Genomic DNA, 17,780 nt, shown 5'->3' on the forward strand with positions numbered 1-17,780 from the left:
GCAGAGAGAATTCACTTTGAAAAATAACAACATACTTTAAAAAAGTTATCTTTCAAGGAAAATTTGGAAAACATATTAATAACTTCAATTGTGTTTTGACCCTGGCTGGATGCCAAGTGCCCACCAAAGCCACTCTATCACTTCCTTCCTCAAGTGGACAGGGGAGAGAAAATATAATGAAAGTTTAATGAGTTGAAATAAGGAAAGGGAGAGATTACTGTCAAAGGCAAAACAGACTTGTGTTGGATTCCAAATTTTTGGATATGAGAAAAAGAAAACTACTAGGTTTAAACAAAAGCCTTGGGCTGACAGAGACTGGGAAAAAACCTCCATTTAGAGTCCAGACAAGGATCTATTGATGTCATGGGTTTGGAATGTCCTGCCCAAGCTTGGAGAAACCATGCCCTGATCTCATCATACCTGTGCAGAAAAACTTCTGTGTTTTATCTCTCCCTTTGTGTTATCTGCTCCCCCCATGTAATCCCCCTAAGATAAGATGGGTTTTCCCCTATGATGTAAGTGCTAAGACCCAAAAGTTGGTAATTTAGGATTTCCCCTTTACCTCATCCCTATAAAGTCCCTAATTGTAATAGTTCTGGCCCCTGATGAATATGTAAACCCCCCATTGAATATGTAGACCCTAAAGCCTTTAAATAAGAACTTGTAAGTCCAATAAAGCATTCCAGCTTCTTGCCTCCGCTGGGATCGTCTTAGCGTTATTGACCTCTGCAGACTTCACTTGTGGAAATTAAATTAATTTATTAGCAATCAAAAACACAGCAGGATAATGAGAAGTAAAACAAATCTTAAAAACACCTTCCCCCTACCCATCCCTCCTGCCCAGGCACTACCTTCTCCCCCACAGCAGTGCAAGGAGACAGGGAATGGGAGTTATGATCAGTTCATCACATGCTGTTTCTGCTGCTGCTCCCTCCTCAGGGAGTCCTACCCCTGTTCCAGTATGGGGTCCCTCCCATAGGTAATAGTCCTCCACAAACTTCTCCAGTGTGAGTCCTTTCCATGGACTACAGTTCTTCATGAATTGCTACAGGATGGGTCCCTTCCATGGGGTGCAGTCCTTCAGGAACAGGCTGTTCCATCCTAGGTCCCCCACAGGGTCACAAGTCCTGCCAGGAAACCTGCTCTAGCATGAGTTCCTCTCTCCATGGATTGACAGATCCTGCCAGGAACCTGCTCCAGTGTGGGTTTCCCATGTATCACAGTCTCCTTTGGACATCCACCTCCTACACAGACTGCAGATGGATCGCTGCATCCCTCCAGGGGTTGCGTAGGCACAGCTGCCTCACCAGGTTTTTCACCATGGGCTGCAGGGGAATCTCTGCTCTGGCACCTGGATCACCTCCTCCCTCTCATTCTGCGCTGACCTGGGTGTCTGCAGGGCTGTTTCTTTCACTTATTCTCACTCTGCTCTTCTCTGGCTGCAATTACTTCTGCAAAATAGCTTTTTTTCCCTTCTTAAATATGTTATTACAGAAGCATTACTATCATCTCTGATGGGCTTGGCATTGGCCAGTGCCAACTCCGTCCTGGAGCCGGCTGGCCTTGGCTCTGTTGGACGTGAGGGAAGCTTCTACCAGCTTCTCAGAGAAGCCACTCCTGTAGCCCCACCTGCTACCAAAACCTTGCCATGCAAACCCAATATAATTACTCAACTGGGGAAAATGTTACATTTAAAAAGCGTTACTTGATGAGATTTTTTTAATAATTTTTTGCTTATTAATTTGACGAGGAATTCCTCATTTACTTCTGAATATCCCTCAATCAGAGAGCAGTTAGTAGCACTAACTAGCCCATGAATGCGAACACTGTACCCATTACAACTCGTGCCCAACACCAATACGCCAAATAACTCAGCAATTACTTTTTAGTAGGATCAACAATTTTCCCCATGAAAAGTGTAGTGCCAGTTAGCTTGTCAGAGATCAAAATAAGGAAGGGCTTGTTGAATTTGATGGTAACAGAAGGATACAGAAGTCTGGTAGAGATTGCAGCAGTGGCTCCTGCAGCTTCAGATCCAGCCTCATCAACTTCCAGCAGGGCCTTGTGAATTGCCTGCAGAGAAAAGAAGAAAACACTGTGGTTTATATATGGGACAGGAAGAAGGAGGTAAAATAAATTCTCTTCTTATGGAATATTTAGGAGAAGAAAGGAGTGATAAATCCAGTGGATGAAACTTTATTTTATGGTAAATCTCCAGCGGTCTGAAACAGGAGTGTTTTCTATGTCAGGACTGAACAAGGAGAGCCAAAAATAAACAGGGACACACTGTAAGTACATTCTCACTAGTGCTGAGTAGAGAGAAATAATAACAGCACATGCACAAACTAGTTTATTTTCTTAGATGGTTAGGACTTCCAATAGGAACACTGTCTCTTATTCCAAGGTTAATGAAACGCTGCTATTTAAATGCTAATACAGGGCTAGTATTTGGCATCTTTAACATTAAATCATAGCTTAAACTGACATAGCGAAATTCTGCTTCTGCAAACTGGAAATCTCCTGGAAACTTTGAGAATATTAAAAAATTAGGTACTAATCAACACAAAGATCATAATATACTCCTCATTTAGAGTTTGACACAATATCATATAAAATATTATATTCCAGTGCCAAGAAATCATTTAAAGTTGTTCAACTTTTCCATGTACTTAATATCCAGCCTTTTAATAGCAATATTAAAGTAATACAAAAGTGATCCAGAAGATTCTTTCTGTAGAAAAGCAAAATTACTAAGCAAGCCCCTACGTTTCGTTGTGAGTTTTACTTATAACTTCAACAATAAAAGGAGGGGAAGAAAGTCTTTAAAAACCCTAGACACAATTGATCAAAACAACCAACCGCCACCCCATCACTAGCACTTACTTGTGAAACCTGGAGATTATGGCTGCCACTAATTCCAGACAGATCAGCATTACCTGAGAACACTTCAGTAATGCCCATTTTCTCAAACAGGCTTTTAACATCATAAGACCCACTAATAGAAAACTTCGGTAACTGCAGATTTAATCTCCTGTTGATCAAAGAAAACAAAACAACAGTGAGGCATTCCAGGCCTGTTTCAGCCAGCAGGATGGATAGTATGCAATTCAGTGACACTTGAAAGAATTCTTTTGATTGCAGACTTGTTTGATGGTAGCATTTGTGTTCCTTGAGCAATCTTGGCATCCAGAGAGATGCTCCATCTTCTTGTTTCTACATTCTCCATTTGATTTTTGTGAAAAGAAACGAATTTCTTCATTGCTATTCATTCATCCCAATGCCACATACAGACACCTAGCAGAGTTTTTTGGCTAGAGAGTTGCAGAGAATAAGCAGACTGACTGTGGAAAGCCTAAAATAAGGGAAAAGGAGGAAAAATATATCATGACAAAATTCATGGTGAAGAAAATGAATTGTGTTGGCACCATGAAAGAGGAGGTACAGTAGTCAAAAGGCAGCCAAGCAAGTCTTGAGGCAATTGTTACAATGCTGTGACCCCTTCTGTCTGGTCAGAGAGCCTGCAGTTTCTTAGCAGTTATGCTCTTCTCTGACTCACTTGGGGAATTGCTTATTTATGAAATCAGGACATTATACCCAGCAGGAGATGATCCGAACTTAGCACTTCCTTTTAAAAACAGTGAATTGTTCTCAAATATAGTAATCCATCTACCTAGAGTTACCTGGGCATAAGTTTGTTATTCCATTTACAAAGAGTTTCCTTGGAGAGAGCATCTTCCACTTGCTTCATCTTTCCATCATCAGGCAGAATGAGCAATGCTCGTGCAGTGCCCTGGTAAGGCAGCTCTATCACCTCGCAGGAGAGATCCTGGTCGTAGTAACTGTTAGTGGTATTGTCATGCTGCATCATGTTGACTCTAACAGATGCATTTGTGTTCACAAAAAAATCATCCTCATATGTACGCAAAGGATCAAAAGACTTTTCCCAGGCAGCTAATGGGGGAAAAGATAAGATATGGTAGTCAAATGTGGTAATCATAAGAAATGGCTCTTCTAAATTAGACCAACTTAAATGTAGGACAATGGAGGGCTATTTATGGGAGAATATGATCACTGAATAATTTCAACCTCCTGCATAACACACAATAAAGCAATTTTAGCTGTGCAGTAAGCCCAGCATAGTAAGTGTAAGTAAGTCCTGTCTTGCTGAAAAACAACAAAAGGCTGATGAGGACCAATTGAGAGTCCTTCTACTGTAGCCATATGTAATGCCTTTTATGCCATTTAAATACAATGGCTTAAACATTCAGCCACAGGACCTTCTTCTCATACCTTTTCTATTAGGCTATGCCCCTACAAAAGCTGACTGTACTCAACCTGGTGAGGAATTCATCAGCAGAATAAAGGGTCTTAACATTTGCTCAAGCCTCCAGAGACACAGGCCCTCAAAATGCTCTACCCCAAATTTTAATGCAATGCATCTAGTGGATCTACCATAGAACTGGGGACCCTATGCGAGAGTATCGGTCCACCAAGTTTGACTGGCATGTGCAGTCAGCATAGAGATCTTGGAAACATCTTTAGTCATTGTGCTCTCAGACCGGTGCGACTATGTGCAGTGGATCCCTGTCTATGAGAGGTCCACTAGAGAGGGACTTCTCTGTCTACAGCTTTCAGGCAAACTGGGTCATGATTAAGAAATCAGTATTTCTCAACAATCAGATACCCTGCTCTTGGCCAGATCTAATCTCTACTTTGAAGGTTCTGCACAATTTAGTTCTTTCCTAAATAGTCACTCTGGTAACAAATCATCAGGAGTTCCCTAAAATTTTTATTTTGCATCAAAACCATCTATTGGAATATTATGTTAAATATCTTACCTTTAAAATAAATGTAGTTAGTTAGAACTAGTACAGTACTTGGTTCAAGATGACCAACTAATTCAGGAATTTTCCCCTTGGTTTTCTCCTCTATATATTTATTGATTTGCTTCTTAGTTTCTTCTGGTTTATGGAAATCGCTATTAAAAAAATCTGCATCATAAAATTGTTTGATATTTTGTAAAAATGACTCCTGTGGTTCATACCCAGTAGCTGTAAAAATGGCATTCCCTATATTTAATGTGATATTAGCATCAGCACAGTTCAGTATGGATAAAACTTTGTGAAAACTGTCATGTATTTCATGTATGCGAGCCTCAGTCAGATCGTCAAAGCCCAGTCCTCCAAAAATCTGAGACAGGGTGGTTGACTTAGCACCAACAGCCAGCATGGCAAATGCAGTGGAGATGCTCATGGGAGAAAAGAAAACGTTTTCATCAGCTTCCTTTGATACAGCCTGCTTGTAAAATCTAAATACAAAATCTGCATAGTTTGAGCCTTGCTTGTCACAGTTATGTGTTAATAAATTTTCAGTTCCATCTTGCAGATTAATATTGTTGACTTCATGGCAAATATCTTCATGGCGGCAATGGGTTACAGCACAAAGAACAGCAAGGAGTAAACACAGGCACAGGATACACTTCATCTTCTTTTGAAATTATTCTGTCACAAAATAAACAGTCATTAAATGAGCAGATGGTAATGATGTGCTTGGTAGTAAGGAATAATAAATAGTTTATTATCATAAATATTATGTAGTGCAACTGTAAATATCTAATATACACATGATATTTGAAGTTCTCATGGGTACAACGTCAAATTTAATTAATAAATTCAACCAAGTTGTAGATTAAAATGTCAGCATAATAAAACCATCATATTTCATTGTAACTGGCCTGAAAAGGCAATGCTTTTCTTCATTATAATACATTGGCTATGAAAACATAGAGCTAAAGTTCACAATAATCTCAATTAACAATTACATTATTTTCCTATGATCATTGTCTCCCATAGGGTACATCTAAACAAACAAGTTACCATGAGGGAAGACAGGGTGGGGGTTTCAAAGACATCAAATACTCCACAGCATCTGCCCAAAAGCAATTTGATAAATGTAAGGAAATGTGAGACATCTCGCTACTCACTGGAAGTGGGGTAAATTCCCTCACCTCCACCAAGGCAGCAGCACAGAGGCAGACAGCTATCACAGACTACTTCGTGCTTGTTAAATTCACACCTCTGTTTACCTCATGGCCCTGTTTACTTACTCACATGGCCAGTCATTGGCCACAGCTGGTGGTGGAAGAAAGGCATGAACTTCAACGCAAAATTCAAGGCAAAAGCCTGGAGCATCCTGTGACATGACAGCAGTGCACGCAGAAATGGGCACAAAGGCATGTGGGAAGCAGCAGGTTTGCATCAGAAAATGAGGTGCACGTTTGGAGTGAAGGAACCTTTCTTTTTTGGTGGCTGCAACAAGTGTTTGTAATTTGTTAAATGATGTTTTGCCCCTCACCAATGGGTTAACTTGCATGGGATATGGGAAAGACCTGGGTCCAAGAAGAAGAGGACCATTGATCCCATTTGGAAATCAAAAGACATAGATTAATTTCTTTGGAGATGACAAGTTTCTTTGTTATGCTTGTTCTCCTAATGCTGATGTAATATTCTTCATGTGAGTCCGTGCTCTCCACAGGAGCTGGGACAAGTCTCTGGTTTACTGAATTCAGTTCCCTGCTGTTCTGGAGGCATCTCATACAAACCCTCTTCAGAGCTGTAACAAGCTATCAATGAAAATAAGCTTTTTGTTCTTGTAGCTTCTGCATGAAAATATTTCTAGAACTTTTCTACTGTTATGGCTTCTCTTCTGGTTTCCAGCCAACGCAGCCTGTTTGTAGCCTTTTCTTCCAGGAACATATTTTCCCCTGTCCTGCCAAGGTAAAGTTGTCCTGGTCTTACATTCATTCCCAGATGTGAAAGATGATTGTATTTACTATCTAAACAACATTTAGATGGAGTTTCTGAGGGCAGCTCAAGTTCAAGGATTTTGTTTTATTTTTTTATTGATGATCTTCCTTGTTTTTATAGCAAACATATACACTAGCTGTGTGTTCTCATATTTGCTTAGATCTGAGTATGCTGAGTGTGCCTGAGAGAAGATAGGGTCCACTGCAGTGACCTGCGGTAAAAAGTGGTAACACTAAATTTGAATTTCCTTAAACCAAAAGATGGAATATGGCTCTAGATGGGAATATGATTCAGCTATTTGCAGCTCTTTTAAGCAGAACTCTCCCTATTCTTCGCAGCCAAAAAAACCCCCAAAACCAAAACCCAAAAAACCCCTATGTGGAAAAATGAAGTAATAATGTAGTACACAGGGTGTTCCAAAAATACTTGATGTTTAACATCTTGTAGGCTGTTTATCTCTAGGTATTTGAGATATTGCACACTCAGGTGAGAAGATAATTTTTATCTGTCCATGTTCACTTCCTGTGTCCATACAGAACTTAGCCTGAATTTCAAAGAATTTCTGAAGCAAAGAGTATGGTTTAGTTTTTTTTTTCTGCAGCAAGCTTATATTAGGCATGTCTCTGTTATAGCTTCTACTATAACAGATCAGTTATAAAACTTTTCTTAGTATCAGTGCTCTCTGTAGAAATCTGAAAGAAATGCTTCTACCAGAAGCTGGAAAACACTGAATATTGTCATCAAGTTTTCCTCCCATACTTTTCCCTTTAGAGATGAAATCACATTAATTTCAACATTTTGAGATTAGAAAATTTCACACACAAATATTTTTGTTAACAGTTCAAAGCTGAAGAAAGGCTTTACTAAATCTGGCAGTACTTTTTATGCAAATTGGAAATTCAGAAAATAATTCTCTTCCAGACCACATATTAGTTTGTCTATGGAAATAAAAGGGGCAATTAAATTTAAATTGTGGCCTTCCACACACCCCCCCCCCCATTACACTCACCCCTGTCTAATTAGAAAGCATGGCCTTAGCAATTCAATGATTGTTTTTTAAATTAAGTCACTGAAAGAATTTATAAATTGGACCTGGTTGTTCAGTCAATAGTGGGATTATACTAATTTTGAGTCACTGTGAAGACTGTTTCAACCTAAAAGGTGATTACATCAATATTCTGTTTTGACAACTACTTAATAAGTCCCCATGACTTCAAAGGTTATTTTAGTTTGATTTCAGACTAAGCATATTCCCCCAGAACAGCAGGTCCCACTGGTCCCTTACATGTCTGCTTGATTAATCTTCCATTGCAACATCTGCACAGAACCAAATCACAAGCAGACAAATGAAATTAACTTAATATTAAAATTCAACCAACCAGAGAAATCATCGTTTGCAAGTCTCCAAGAAAAGTGCATGTGTAGTACTTACGAAATCAGAAGCCTCGTTGCATTCAGCTGACCATGTTGTTCCCCACACTGTTACTTATACTAGTACACCATCTTCTGCTTAATTAGTGCTGTTAAACATTAAACAGATCTGATAAAAATTAGAGCCAACCAAAAAAAAGGAGGAAGCAAAGCAAATATTGGCGAAACAGGTTTGCGAGGGTCATCTCTATTATTCAGCCAAAGAAGCTGACAATCTTCAGCCATTTGAAGAGTAGCTGTGACATTCTCTCTGTTGCCTTTGGCCATGTGGAGCAGATGAGGGCAAACATTGTGTAATTAGGACCCTACTGGAAACCAGGAGATTGTGCCTGGAACCACTGGAAACAGGGCAAACATTGTGTAATTAGGACCCTACTGGAAACCAGGAGATTGTGCCTGGAACCACTGGAAACAGGGCAAACATTGTGTAATTAGGACCCTACTGGAAACCAGGAGGTTGCGCCTGGAACCACCGGAAACAGACAGTGACTCTTGGTGCCAGAAGTCAGACTCTCTGTGCTGTGATGAAGTACACATGGAGCCATGTATCACATCAGCTTGGTGCTCTTCCAAAGTCTATCCAGAGCAAAATCTTCTGGCTGATCCTCAGCCTGTATATGGATGACAAACTAATTGCCTGTACTTTCTCTCTCTGTCTGTAGCTGCATACCACTGAGAGGATATGTGACAGACATGTTTCCCTGATGGATTTCCTACTCTGGCTGATGTGGTCCCTTCATCTATCTCAGTGCTGCGTGGATCTCAGTTACTGCCTCAGGCAGGTGGCGGGAATACAAGAAGCAAGCTGTTTACTCCCACACGTGCACATACTGCATGTGAGCACTCACTTCTCATTCTCTTTGCCCTCTCACACACTTCTAAATTGTTTAAATGAAAACAAGTACTGCTTGTTTCTATTAACTTTTTTGAATAGGAATTAAGTGCTGATGAATCAAGCTGACTGATTTTTTCCAGTTAACAACAAAGACCATGATTGAGTGCTGACATGAAATAAGTTTCCCCATTTGGGACGACTCTTTCCTTTGTACTTGTTTACTCACATGTGTAATTTTGTCATTACAAACATAGATAAACATGGAGACAGAACATAGATAAACCTTGTCTGGACACTCCCCTTCTTTGTTTTCCTCTTTATTTCTTCACTCCGAAACCCCCACCCCCCAACTCCCCTCCCCTTTCCTTTTTACTTGTTCCTTCTAATTCTGCCTGTAAAGGTCACAAACACAGAGATTATGTTACTCATCAAAGCCTAGGTGACTGACAGATCACGGTGGTCAAGGACGAACTGGGTTACAAAATGGTTATAAGCCTCTTGTTTTCTCTTTCATTTGTGATGCCTTGTAATTATTGTTTTGTTCTTAATAATGCTAAGCTAAAATTTAACAAGGCATTTCCCTAGCATTTCATTATAGAAGCAGCAATAAGGTGCTACAGCAGCTTGAAACTAAAATGATGAGGACATGCACACATACCAGGTGTACCACGCACTGCCACAAGCCATTACAATCCCACCTGTCTACTGACCACAATCTCAGCTCTAAAACTAAGTCATGAAACCACGTTAACCAGCTTCGTACTGATCATTTATATACTGAACTAGATCTTTCACTCTATTATTTAGGAATAAAAGTACAGAATACTGAAATAACCAAACAGATGGGGTTTATTCCTTCTGATAATTAAAATCATGACAAAGTCTACATTGCCCAAGTCCATGTTACTGCTGCTCATTTCATGTAGGTCAGTTTCGATACCACACCCCAACTCATATTTTGACATCTTTAGAAGAAATAGACCCATATACAAGTTCATGCATTTGCTAACATCTTGCAAACATCTTCCTGACTATCGGTTTCGTTTTGAACAGACCATTCTGAAACAGGTTTAAAGAGTTCTTAATTAACCAATGACTGTTATATTTGATGGCAACAGAACCACTCAACTTGTCCAGTGTTCAAAGGAAATCAGAGATTTTTTGTCAATTTAGCAACAATAATAGCTGTTCTAGGATTACAGCTCACAGACACACAGGTTACTTCAAATATAAAAAAATCTTTATCCCTATTATAAGTTACACGAAGATTTGCAAGTGTAAGGTATACAGACCACAAGTATATTAACCTAGCAGCAATATGAAGGAAATGGAGTATAGAATTATGAAGAAAATGGACATTACCTTCCCTTTCATTCCCTCACTGATAGTTCTGAGTTATGCAGAAGTCTTTGGGAAGGATCAGGCAGTCGGAGTGCAGGGAGAATGTTGAGATTGAAGATGTATGCATGTCTGGTGAACTATGGTTTTTCTAGTCTGGATGACATATACAGTGAAGAATAAAGGTGCAATCTGCACACAGTGGTCATGCCATGCTCTCAATATTTATTGAAGAATCTCTTCCACTGTCCTGTCAGAAAGAAAAAATTCAGTGGCTTAGAAAGGGACTGTGAAATGAGGATGAAATATAGTCTATATACAGTGAAAAAAACCATTCAAGAAGAAGGAAATTCTGCTCACAGAACTTTTTTTTTCATCTGAATTAGTACCACTCATATGAACTAAGTAGAGAGCAGGGACAAGAATTTTTAAAAAAATTACTATACCAGTGGCAATCACCAATAGTGAACACTCATCATCATTTTTCAGTTTCAATGCCAGTTGCAAATTATACAGTAAATGTAGCAGGTGTGTTACATGTATGGTGCACCAATAACTGAATCTCCTACTGCTGCTTCAGTGTGTGCTGGTTAGCAGGCATGACACAAGACCTATAGAAGATTTGAGACCTCCTGTAAAAGGGGCAGGAGAGTAGACAGGTTGCTTTAGCATAAATACCCATTATGTAGGCCCCAGAATCTTTCAAAAGAAGGTCTGTTTTTCATTATTTCTACATGTAACATCTTTACCATGGACTTTCTTTTCAGACTTGAATGTTTCTGCAATACTAATATTAGTAACGAAAGAGCTTACTGAGATTTAATATCTCGATGATTTCCAGCAGGGGTACTGTGGAAAAAAAAATTTTATTCTGTTTTATTTTCCTCCTAACCCCCAAAATAGATGAAAAAATACTCTTATTGACTTTAAAGATCTCCAATATATTTTCCATTGCCCAAGTACGTTTCAAGATACTGAAATGATTTCAGGCTGGGATAGACCACCTGATGAGAGAACCACCGGACTGAAAATTAAGGATAGATGGCTATCTCTGTTGAGCAGCTCAGTTTTGACCTTGGGAACATCACTGATAGGCTTCAGTCTCCTCATCTGTAAAATAAAAATGACACATCAAACTTTGTCATTGAGATTAGATGGCATGAAAATAGAAAGTTACTTTCAATGGCCTTTAGCATCGTTTTAGTTCTTATTGAGGTTTATGAAGACAGGATAAGTTTTTATCAGTTTTATTCCAAGGCACCTCCCTTGGCAACAGTGACACATAACCTGAAAATCTGTGGTCTGCAGATGAAGCTTTATACAGCTTCAAAGTGAAAATGGAAATGTTCCTGAATTGCAAGCTTCCATAAACAGTCCTCTGCACTTTTCAGAAAGCATCTTCTTTCCTGATACGCTTATTTTATTCAAGAGGTGGCAGTTACCCAGGTACACTACAGCATGGGAAGAGGTGATTAAGCACACATAAATTGCAAGTATTAATAATCTGTATGCACCATACAACACTGCACAATCCAATCCTTTTACCACAAATTTTTCTTTCATGACTAGAAGATGCAAATACAAGAACTTTGTACAGAGAAATAGAGAAGGATAAGACCATTGTGCTAACTGAAATTTTTTTTTAACCTTTTGATTTGACCCAAGCATATGCCAGCAGGGGTCGCTTCACCTGAACCCCTTCATCTACTGCCCATCCAGTATTGTACTTTTAAAATCATATTATTTACCTATGATAAGGCCTGAATCCTGCTCTGACTGTGTAAGCTAAGAAATGAAGGATGATCAACCTTAGTGGGTAGGTATAAGCAGCAAAGAAGCTAAGTTTCTACAGAGTGAACCTGTGATTGAGCTGGGAAGGGAAGTAGAAACTCCCAAGTCCCAACCCAATGCTGTGTAACTACTGGCCTGTCCTTTCCTAATAATGTTCTTGCGTTAAAGAAATAAAGAAATTAATCAATTAATTATGGGTTTCCAACAGCAATATAGTACTTAAAATTTTAATAAATATGTGTCTATACAACATGAAAATGTAGTTAACAAGAACCATCCCAATGAGTAATTCAAGACTTAAGCAACTAACATTATTCTGAAAGCCTTCATTAAAAAGTTCTTCCTCACCTTCCCATTTGATCCACTGACCCTGCTATCTGGGACCATCTCATCTGAATTGCTTTCTTTTCCTCCTTTGTACTCCTGAGCGATACTTAATCAAGTGTCTACCTTTAATTGTACAGCTGATCAAATAAGGTTGATCAAAGTGGATTGAAGTAAACAATAATGACATTATTCTGTGACTCAGAAGCTCAGCTGCCCAAGCATACCATATGGATTTTGGCTAATGCTCAAAGAAAGGATCCAGAAATGGTCTTGCAAGCAAAAGAGTCAGTTTACCTTGTTTATTACACCTTGTCCGTCTCCCTACTCATACAGAACAGCTCTGTTGAAAATGAAGGTACAAACATAGGAATCCACCAGGGAACAAGAGCAGAAGGAAGGCAGGTTTCAATTTTATTTTGAATGGATATAGAGTAGATCAAATTTTGCTGTGGTCACTAGTTTTAATTACATTGGGAGAAGATTTAGCTCAACATCACATAACTTTTAAAAATCCTACTCTAGATCAATATTCAGACAAGTTCAACAAAGTCATTTTTCTCTGTAATCAACCATTATACAAACATCTTAAATCTGTTGGTTTTAACAGAAAATTTTTTGAATTGTAACTATTTCGATACAGATGAAGACTTCCCTACCCCAAACCTATTGATACTCTGTCTAATGTTGACTCCTACGTACTGTTATCTTCTCTGATATCCTTTTCCTGCCTTTCTTCACATCACCCACAGTCACTTGCAGACCACTATCATCTTGGCACACCATTCCTCTACTCCTGCTTCCTCCATCAGCTTTGAGAGCAATGACAAATAGAGCCTGTTGAAGAATCATGAAGGAAAGCATTCCCAAAGGAGTCACAGCAAGCCCCTTCAACAGAAGTCAACCTCTGGGGACCAGGGAAAGCCCAGATGGTTTTCACTAAATACCCAGGTGTCTTCTTCCATAGAGCAGCAGAGCATTAAGGCACTCCTAAGGCTGGGGTCAGCAAGAATGGGGCTCAGCTGTAGAGAGCAAAAAGGTTAATCAGGTCACAAGAACTTCTGGGTGACAATGTCCTACTCTCAGGTTCATTGATCAGCCAGTGAGAGTATTTTTTTTTCCCTGATGATGCAACGTTTTTAAATTAATGCCTTTGGTAGAACTTAGGTGGGTGGGGATTATGAAAACCAGTTTGAACTGGTCTCTGGCCTTTGTGAATGCTCCGGCTCTCATACTAATGGTGATTGAATTAATCTCTTAACAAACACGTTTGTTTTTCTAATTCGCCTCCACACACATAATTACTAAAGCTCCAAACCCAACACCCCAGTATTACAGCACAGATGACACTTCACATCCCCTGATCTTCAGAGATCTCTGAACTATTGGGATCCTTCCTGAAATAATTTCTGAAGCACAGGTCTCCTCACCAGAAACAGAATCCTGCAAGTCAGGACTATGTCTAAGAGGATTCGCTGCCTCTAAAGCAGGAAATTTTTTACCAGCTTGTTCTAAATATATTTTCCTTCATGGCTTAATGTAAAAGCAATTATTTTTACTACTGGTTCATAGGCATTCAGTGCTAAGAATGCCTAAATCAAAGCTAAGAAATCCTTAAATCCTTTGAGCTCGAGATCCCTACTTACCTTTGATCGTAGTAGGCTTATAACTGAGCTACAACTTCATTATTCTATTACTTACAACAGTGCTTCACAAATGCTCAATATTTTTCTTCATTTGAGAAACTTTCCCAGATTGCACAAATACCCAGATTCTTCCTGTGGCCCTTAATGTTCCCGTTTAAAATCCTTTCTCAGAAAAACTTCTTGGAAGTTATCTGAGAGAGTAAATTCCATGTAAGAAAGCAGAGTCAGAGAAATCAGAAAATTTTCATGAATATGTTTGCTTTGTTAACATTTTGAAAGAGAAATAATGAAAATGTTCCATGTTTATTTTTATTTTATAAGTTGCTATCAAGTGGTCAATTTTCCTATCATTTAACAATAAAATGGAAAAAAATTCAAAACCATTTTCAGGAAATTTGTTGAGATTTTAAGGTCATTTATTGGGTGTGAAGATAATACAAATAAGGAACTGTGGACATTATTTAGAGTCTTCTGTAGAAAAAGTCTGACTTGAGAGAAAATAATTGTTTACACAAAAGTTTGGATCAAGCATTCAATTCTTCAAGTCAGGATGGAAAAGACTTCTATATCGGCTGTAGATGATCTGAACAATGAGGAAGTAATTATTTTGCCACTCACAGTTTTATTCTCATTTGCCTTTTTTTGTGGAATAAAAATGGATCTATCATATACTCTAAGGTCATATATATAGAGGAAAACCAGTTTAGAACTGGTATACTGAGAGCTAATTCATATTAAAAAAATAGATTTTATTCGAAGAAGTTTGGTATGAATCTGATGGGGTAATGAGATATTCCCGTTCAAAAAATATACATGTATTTGGTAGAGAAATAAAAGAACAAAACCTAGAAACATTAAATAAGAGATATGATAGATCTTGTTAGAGTCTTTGTGAAGGTATGTTGGTAAATAGCAAAGCATTCATGTGATTGTAAAAAGTATAATCAATGGTTGTTAAAAGACCAAAACTGCAAATGAGCAGGCAAATGCAAATTCACCTACTTCAATCATTCAAAGAAGTGATAAAAAGACCCTTGTAATCTCTCAAAAAAACCACACTGTTTTTTAGAATGAATGCTCCTAAACTACTGAGTCAGGTAAATTCACTTAGATTTTTAGTTATTTCCTACTGAACCATTGAGCCGATCAACTGTTGCTGTTAACTGAGGAAATAAAAATGCCCTTAAATGCCAGCCCTAAACTGTTGTCTTAGACACCCTCAGTCACAGGAAAAGGAAACAAACACTTAGGCTTTGGTTCTGAATTGAGCCTGTAGATGCACAGTAGTATACATATATAGTATATATACAGATACCTCATCCTATAAGCCAAATAAAATGGGTACCCTTAGCTTAGATCAAAGACTCATCTAGTTCAGTATCCAGTGCTGCACATCACACACACAGTATAGACATATCACCGTACACTGAGCACACTGAGTTTCCCTTTCTCTTTTTTCCTTTTATCGTTATCTCACACTGCTTGGTTTAATTTTTCATCAGCACGGAGCACGGAGATGACAGATTCAGTGGCCTACCCAGGATCACTACAAAGTATCTATCCTGAGCGGCAATGACTAACCTGAGACCACCATGGTGAGTATAAACCAAGGTCTTATTTCCTTGTTAAAAAGAAAGGGAAAAGCCAGTTACCGATACCATCCAAGGAGTCTTTCTGCTGTGCCTTTTGCAACTGGACTTGTCTATCTCGCGTTGGCCTCTTTAGCCACCAGCACGCTTGTAGCAAATGTGGGTAGAGTCCTTCCCAAATCTTCATTCGCGAAGCCTAGCCATGATTTCCTTGGATTCTTTGCCTTATATTTCCTGGCAGTGATTTTCCTCTGACATTTTATCAGCCAGCCAATGTGTACTGCGAAATTATTCCCAATGAAAAAGGTGAAACCACTGGGAAAATGTGTCACCTCACAATTTATTAAAGTCCCACATCATCTTTGACTTCTCTGAATAATGCATGCCTGAACTCATTGCTTACTAAGGGTCTTCCTCCCCCACTAGCTTACAGGTTTTTTTTAGGTCCTTCCCCGGGGAATATTATATGTTTTCAGAAGTATGTGACATATATCAATCAAACCATTATAATACATGGACAGATCAACTCTTTAAAAGAATTCTTTGGCAAAGGATTTTGCCTCCTGCTGGAAAAGACAATAAAAATATTTCTGTAAATACATTAGCAATAAGAAGTAGCTAAGAGGAACCTCCATCCTTTACTACATGTGAGAGGGAACATTGTGACAATGGATGAGGAAAAGGCTGAGGCACTTTATGCCTTCTCTGCCTCAGTTATTGGTAGTAAGACCAGTTGTTCTCAGGCTACCCAGACCCCTGAGCCTCAAGACAGGGATGGGGAGCAGAACGAAGCCCCCATAACCAAAGGGAAGATAGTCAGCAACCTGCTACACCACTTAGAAACACACATGTCTATGGGGCTGGATGGAATCCACCTAGGGATACTGAGGGAGCTGGTGGAAGAGCTCACCAAACCCCTGTCAATCATTTATCAGCAGTTCTGGCTAACCAGGGAGGTTCCAGACAACTGAAGGTTGGCAAATGCAGTGCTCATCTGCAGGAAGGGTCAGAAGAAGGATCTGGGACAGTATGAGATAGTGAGCCTGACCTCAATGCTGGAGAATGTTATGGAGCAGATCAGTCCTGCGTGCTGTGACATAGCATGCAACTGGGTGATCAGGCCCAGCCAGCATGGGTTTATGAAAGGCGGATCCTGCTTGACCGACCTGACCTCTTTCTGTGACAAGGTGACCAGCTAAGTGAATGAGGGAATGGCTGTGGATATTGCCTACCTGGACTTTAGTAAAACCTTTGACGCTGTCTCCCTAAGTGTCAAGTCAAAACAACCGCATGCAGTGCTACAGACTTGGGGCAGAGTGGTTGGAAAGATGCCCAGTGGAAAACAACCTAGGATGCTGGCCGACACCCAGCTGAACATGAGTCAGCAGCGTGCCCAGGTGGCCAAGAAGGCCAATGGCATCCTGGCTTGTATCAGAAATAGTGTGGCCAGCAGGACCAGGGCAGTGATCCTGCCCCTGTACTTGGGACTGGCGAGGCCACACCTCAAATCCTGTGTTCATTTTTGGGCCCCTCATTACAAGACAGAAATTGAGGTGCTGCAACTTGTCCAGAGAAGGACACTGAAGCTGGCAAAGGGTCTAGAGAGTAAGTCAGATGAGGATAAGCTGAGGGACCTGGGGTTGTTTAGCCTGGGAAAAAGGAGGCTGAGAGGAGACCTTATTGCTCTCTACGACTACCTGAAAGGAGGAAAGAGTTTGTTGCAAGATGGGGTCAGTCTCTTTCTGAAAGTAGCAAGCAATAGGACAAGAGGAAATGACCCCAAGTTGCTCCAGGGGAGGTTGAAATTGGATATTAGGAAACATTTCTACATTGAAAGGGTTGTCAAACACTGCAACAGACTGCCATGGGAAGCGATGGAGTCACCATCTCTGGCTATGTTTAAAAGATGTGTAGATGTGTCACATAGGAACATGGTTTAGTGGTGTACTTGACAGATCTGGGTTAAGGGTTGGAGTTGACCTTAAAGGTCTTCTCCAGCCTAAAATATTCTATGTTTCTA

General features: G+C 39.6%; 1 protein-coding gene across 1 annotated transcript; it reads right to left on the reverse strand.

Annotated features, from left to right (window-relative positions):
- Positions 1-212: 212 nt before the first annotated feature.
- On the reverse strand, positions 213-8,261 carry LOC113986586 (serine protease inhibitor 2.1-like). Its single transcript, XM_027718379.2, has 5 exons — positions 8,239-8,261; positions 4,839-5,501; positions 3,681-3,951; positions 2,884-3,031; positions 213-2,073 (listed from the first exon to the last, which is right to left on the reverse strand). The coding sequence occupies exons 2-5, from the start codon at positions 5,482-5,484 to the stop codon at positions 1,879-1,881; spliced, it is 1,260 nt and encodes a 419-aa protein (XP_027574180.1). The 5' UTR covers positions 5,485-5,501; positions 8,239-8,261; the 3' UTR covers positions 213-1,878.
- Positions 8,262-17,780: the final 9,519 nt, after the last annotated feature.

This window comes from Pipra filicauda, unplaced genomic scaffold (genome assembly GCF_003945595.2).
Source record: "Pipra filicauda isolate LSUMZ 115617 unplaced genomic scaffold, ASM394559v2 scaffold27_size4233163_pilon, whole genome shotgun sequence".
Lineage (NCBI taxonomy): Eukaryota > Metazoa > Chordata > Aves > Passeriformes > Pipridae > Pipra > Pipra filicauda.

Bases quoted from the DNA above. Each gene is read 5' to 3' on its own strand.
- LOC113986586 (XM_027718379.2), bottom strand. From the start codon at position 5,484: ATGAAGTGTATCCTGTGCCTGTGTTTACTCCTTGCTGTTCTTTGTGCT. The intron at 3,952-4,838 runs GTAAGATATTTA...TTCCCCCATTAG, and splicing joins TAACTACATTTATTTTAAAG to CTGCCTGGGAAAAGTCTTTT. The intron at 2,074-2,883 runs GTAAGTGCTAGT...TTTTCTCTGCAG, and splicing joins ATAATCTCCAGGTTTCACAA to GCAATTCACAAGGCCCTGCT.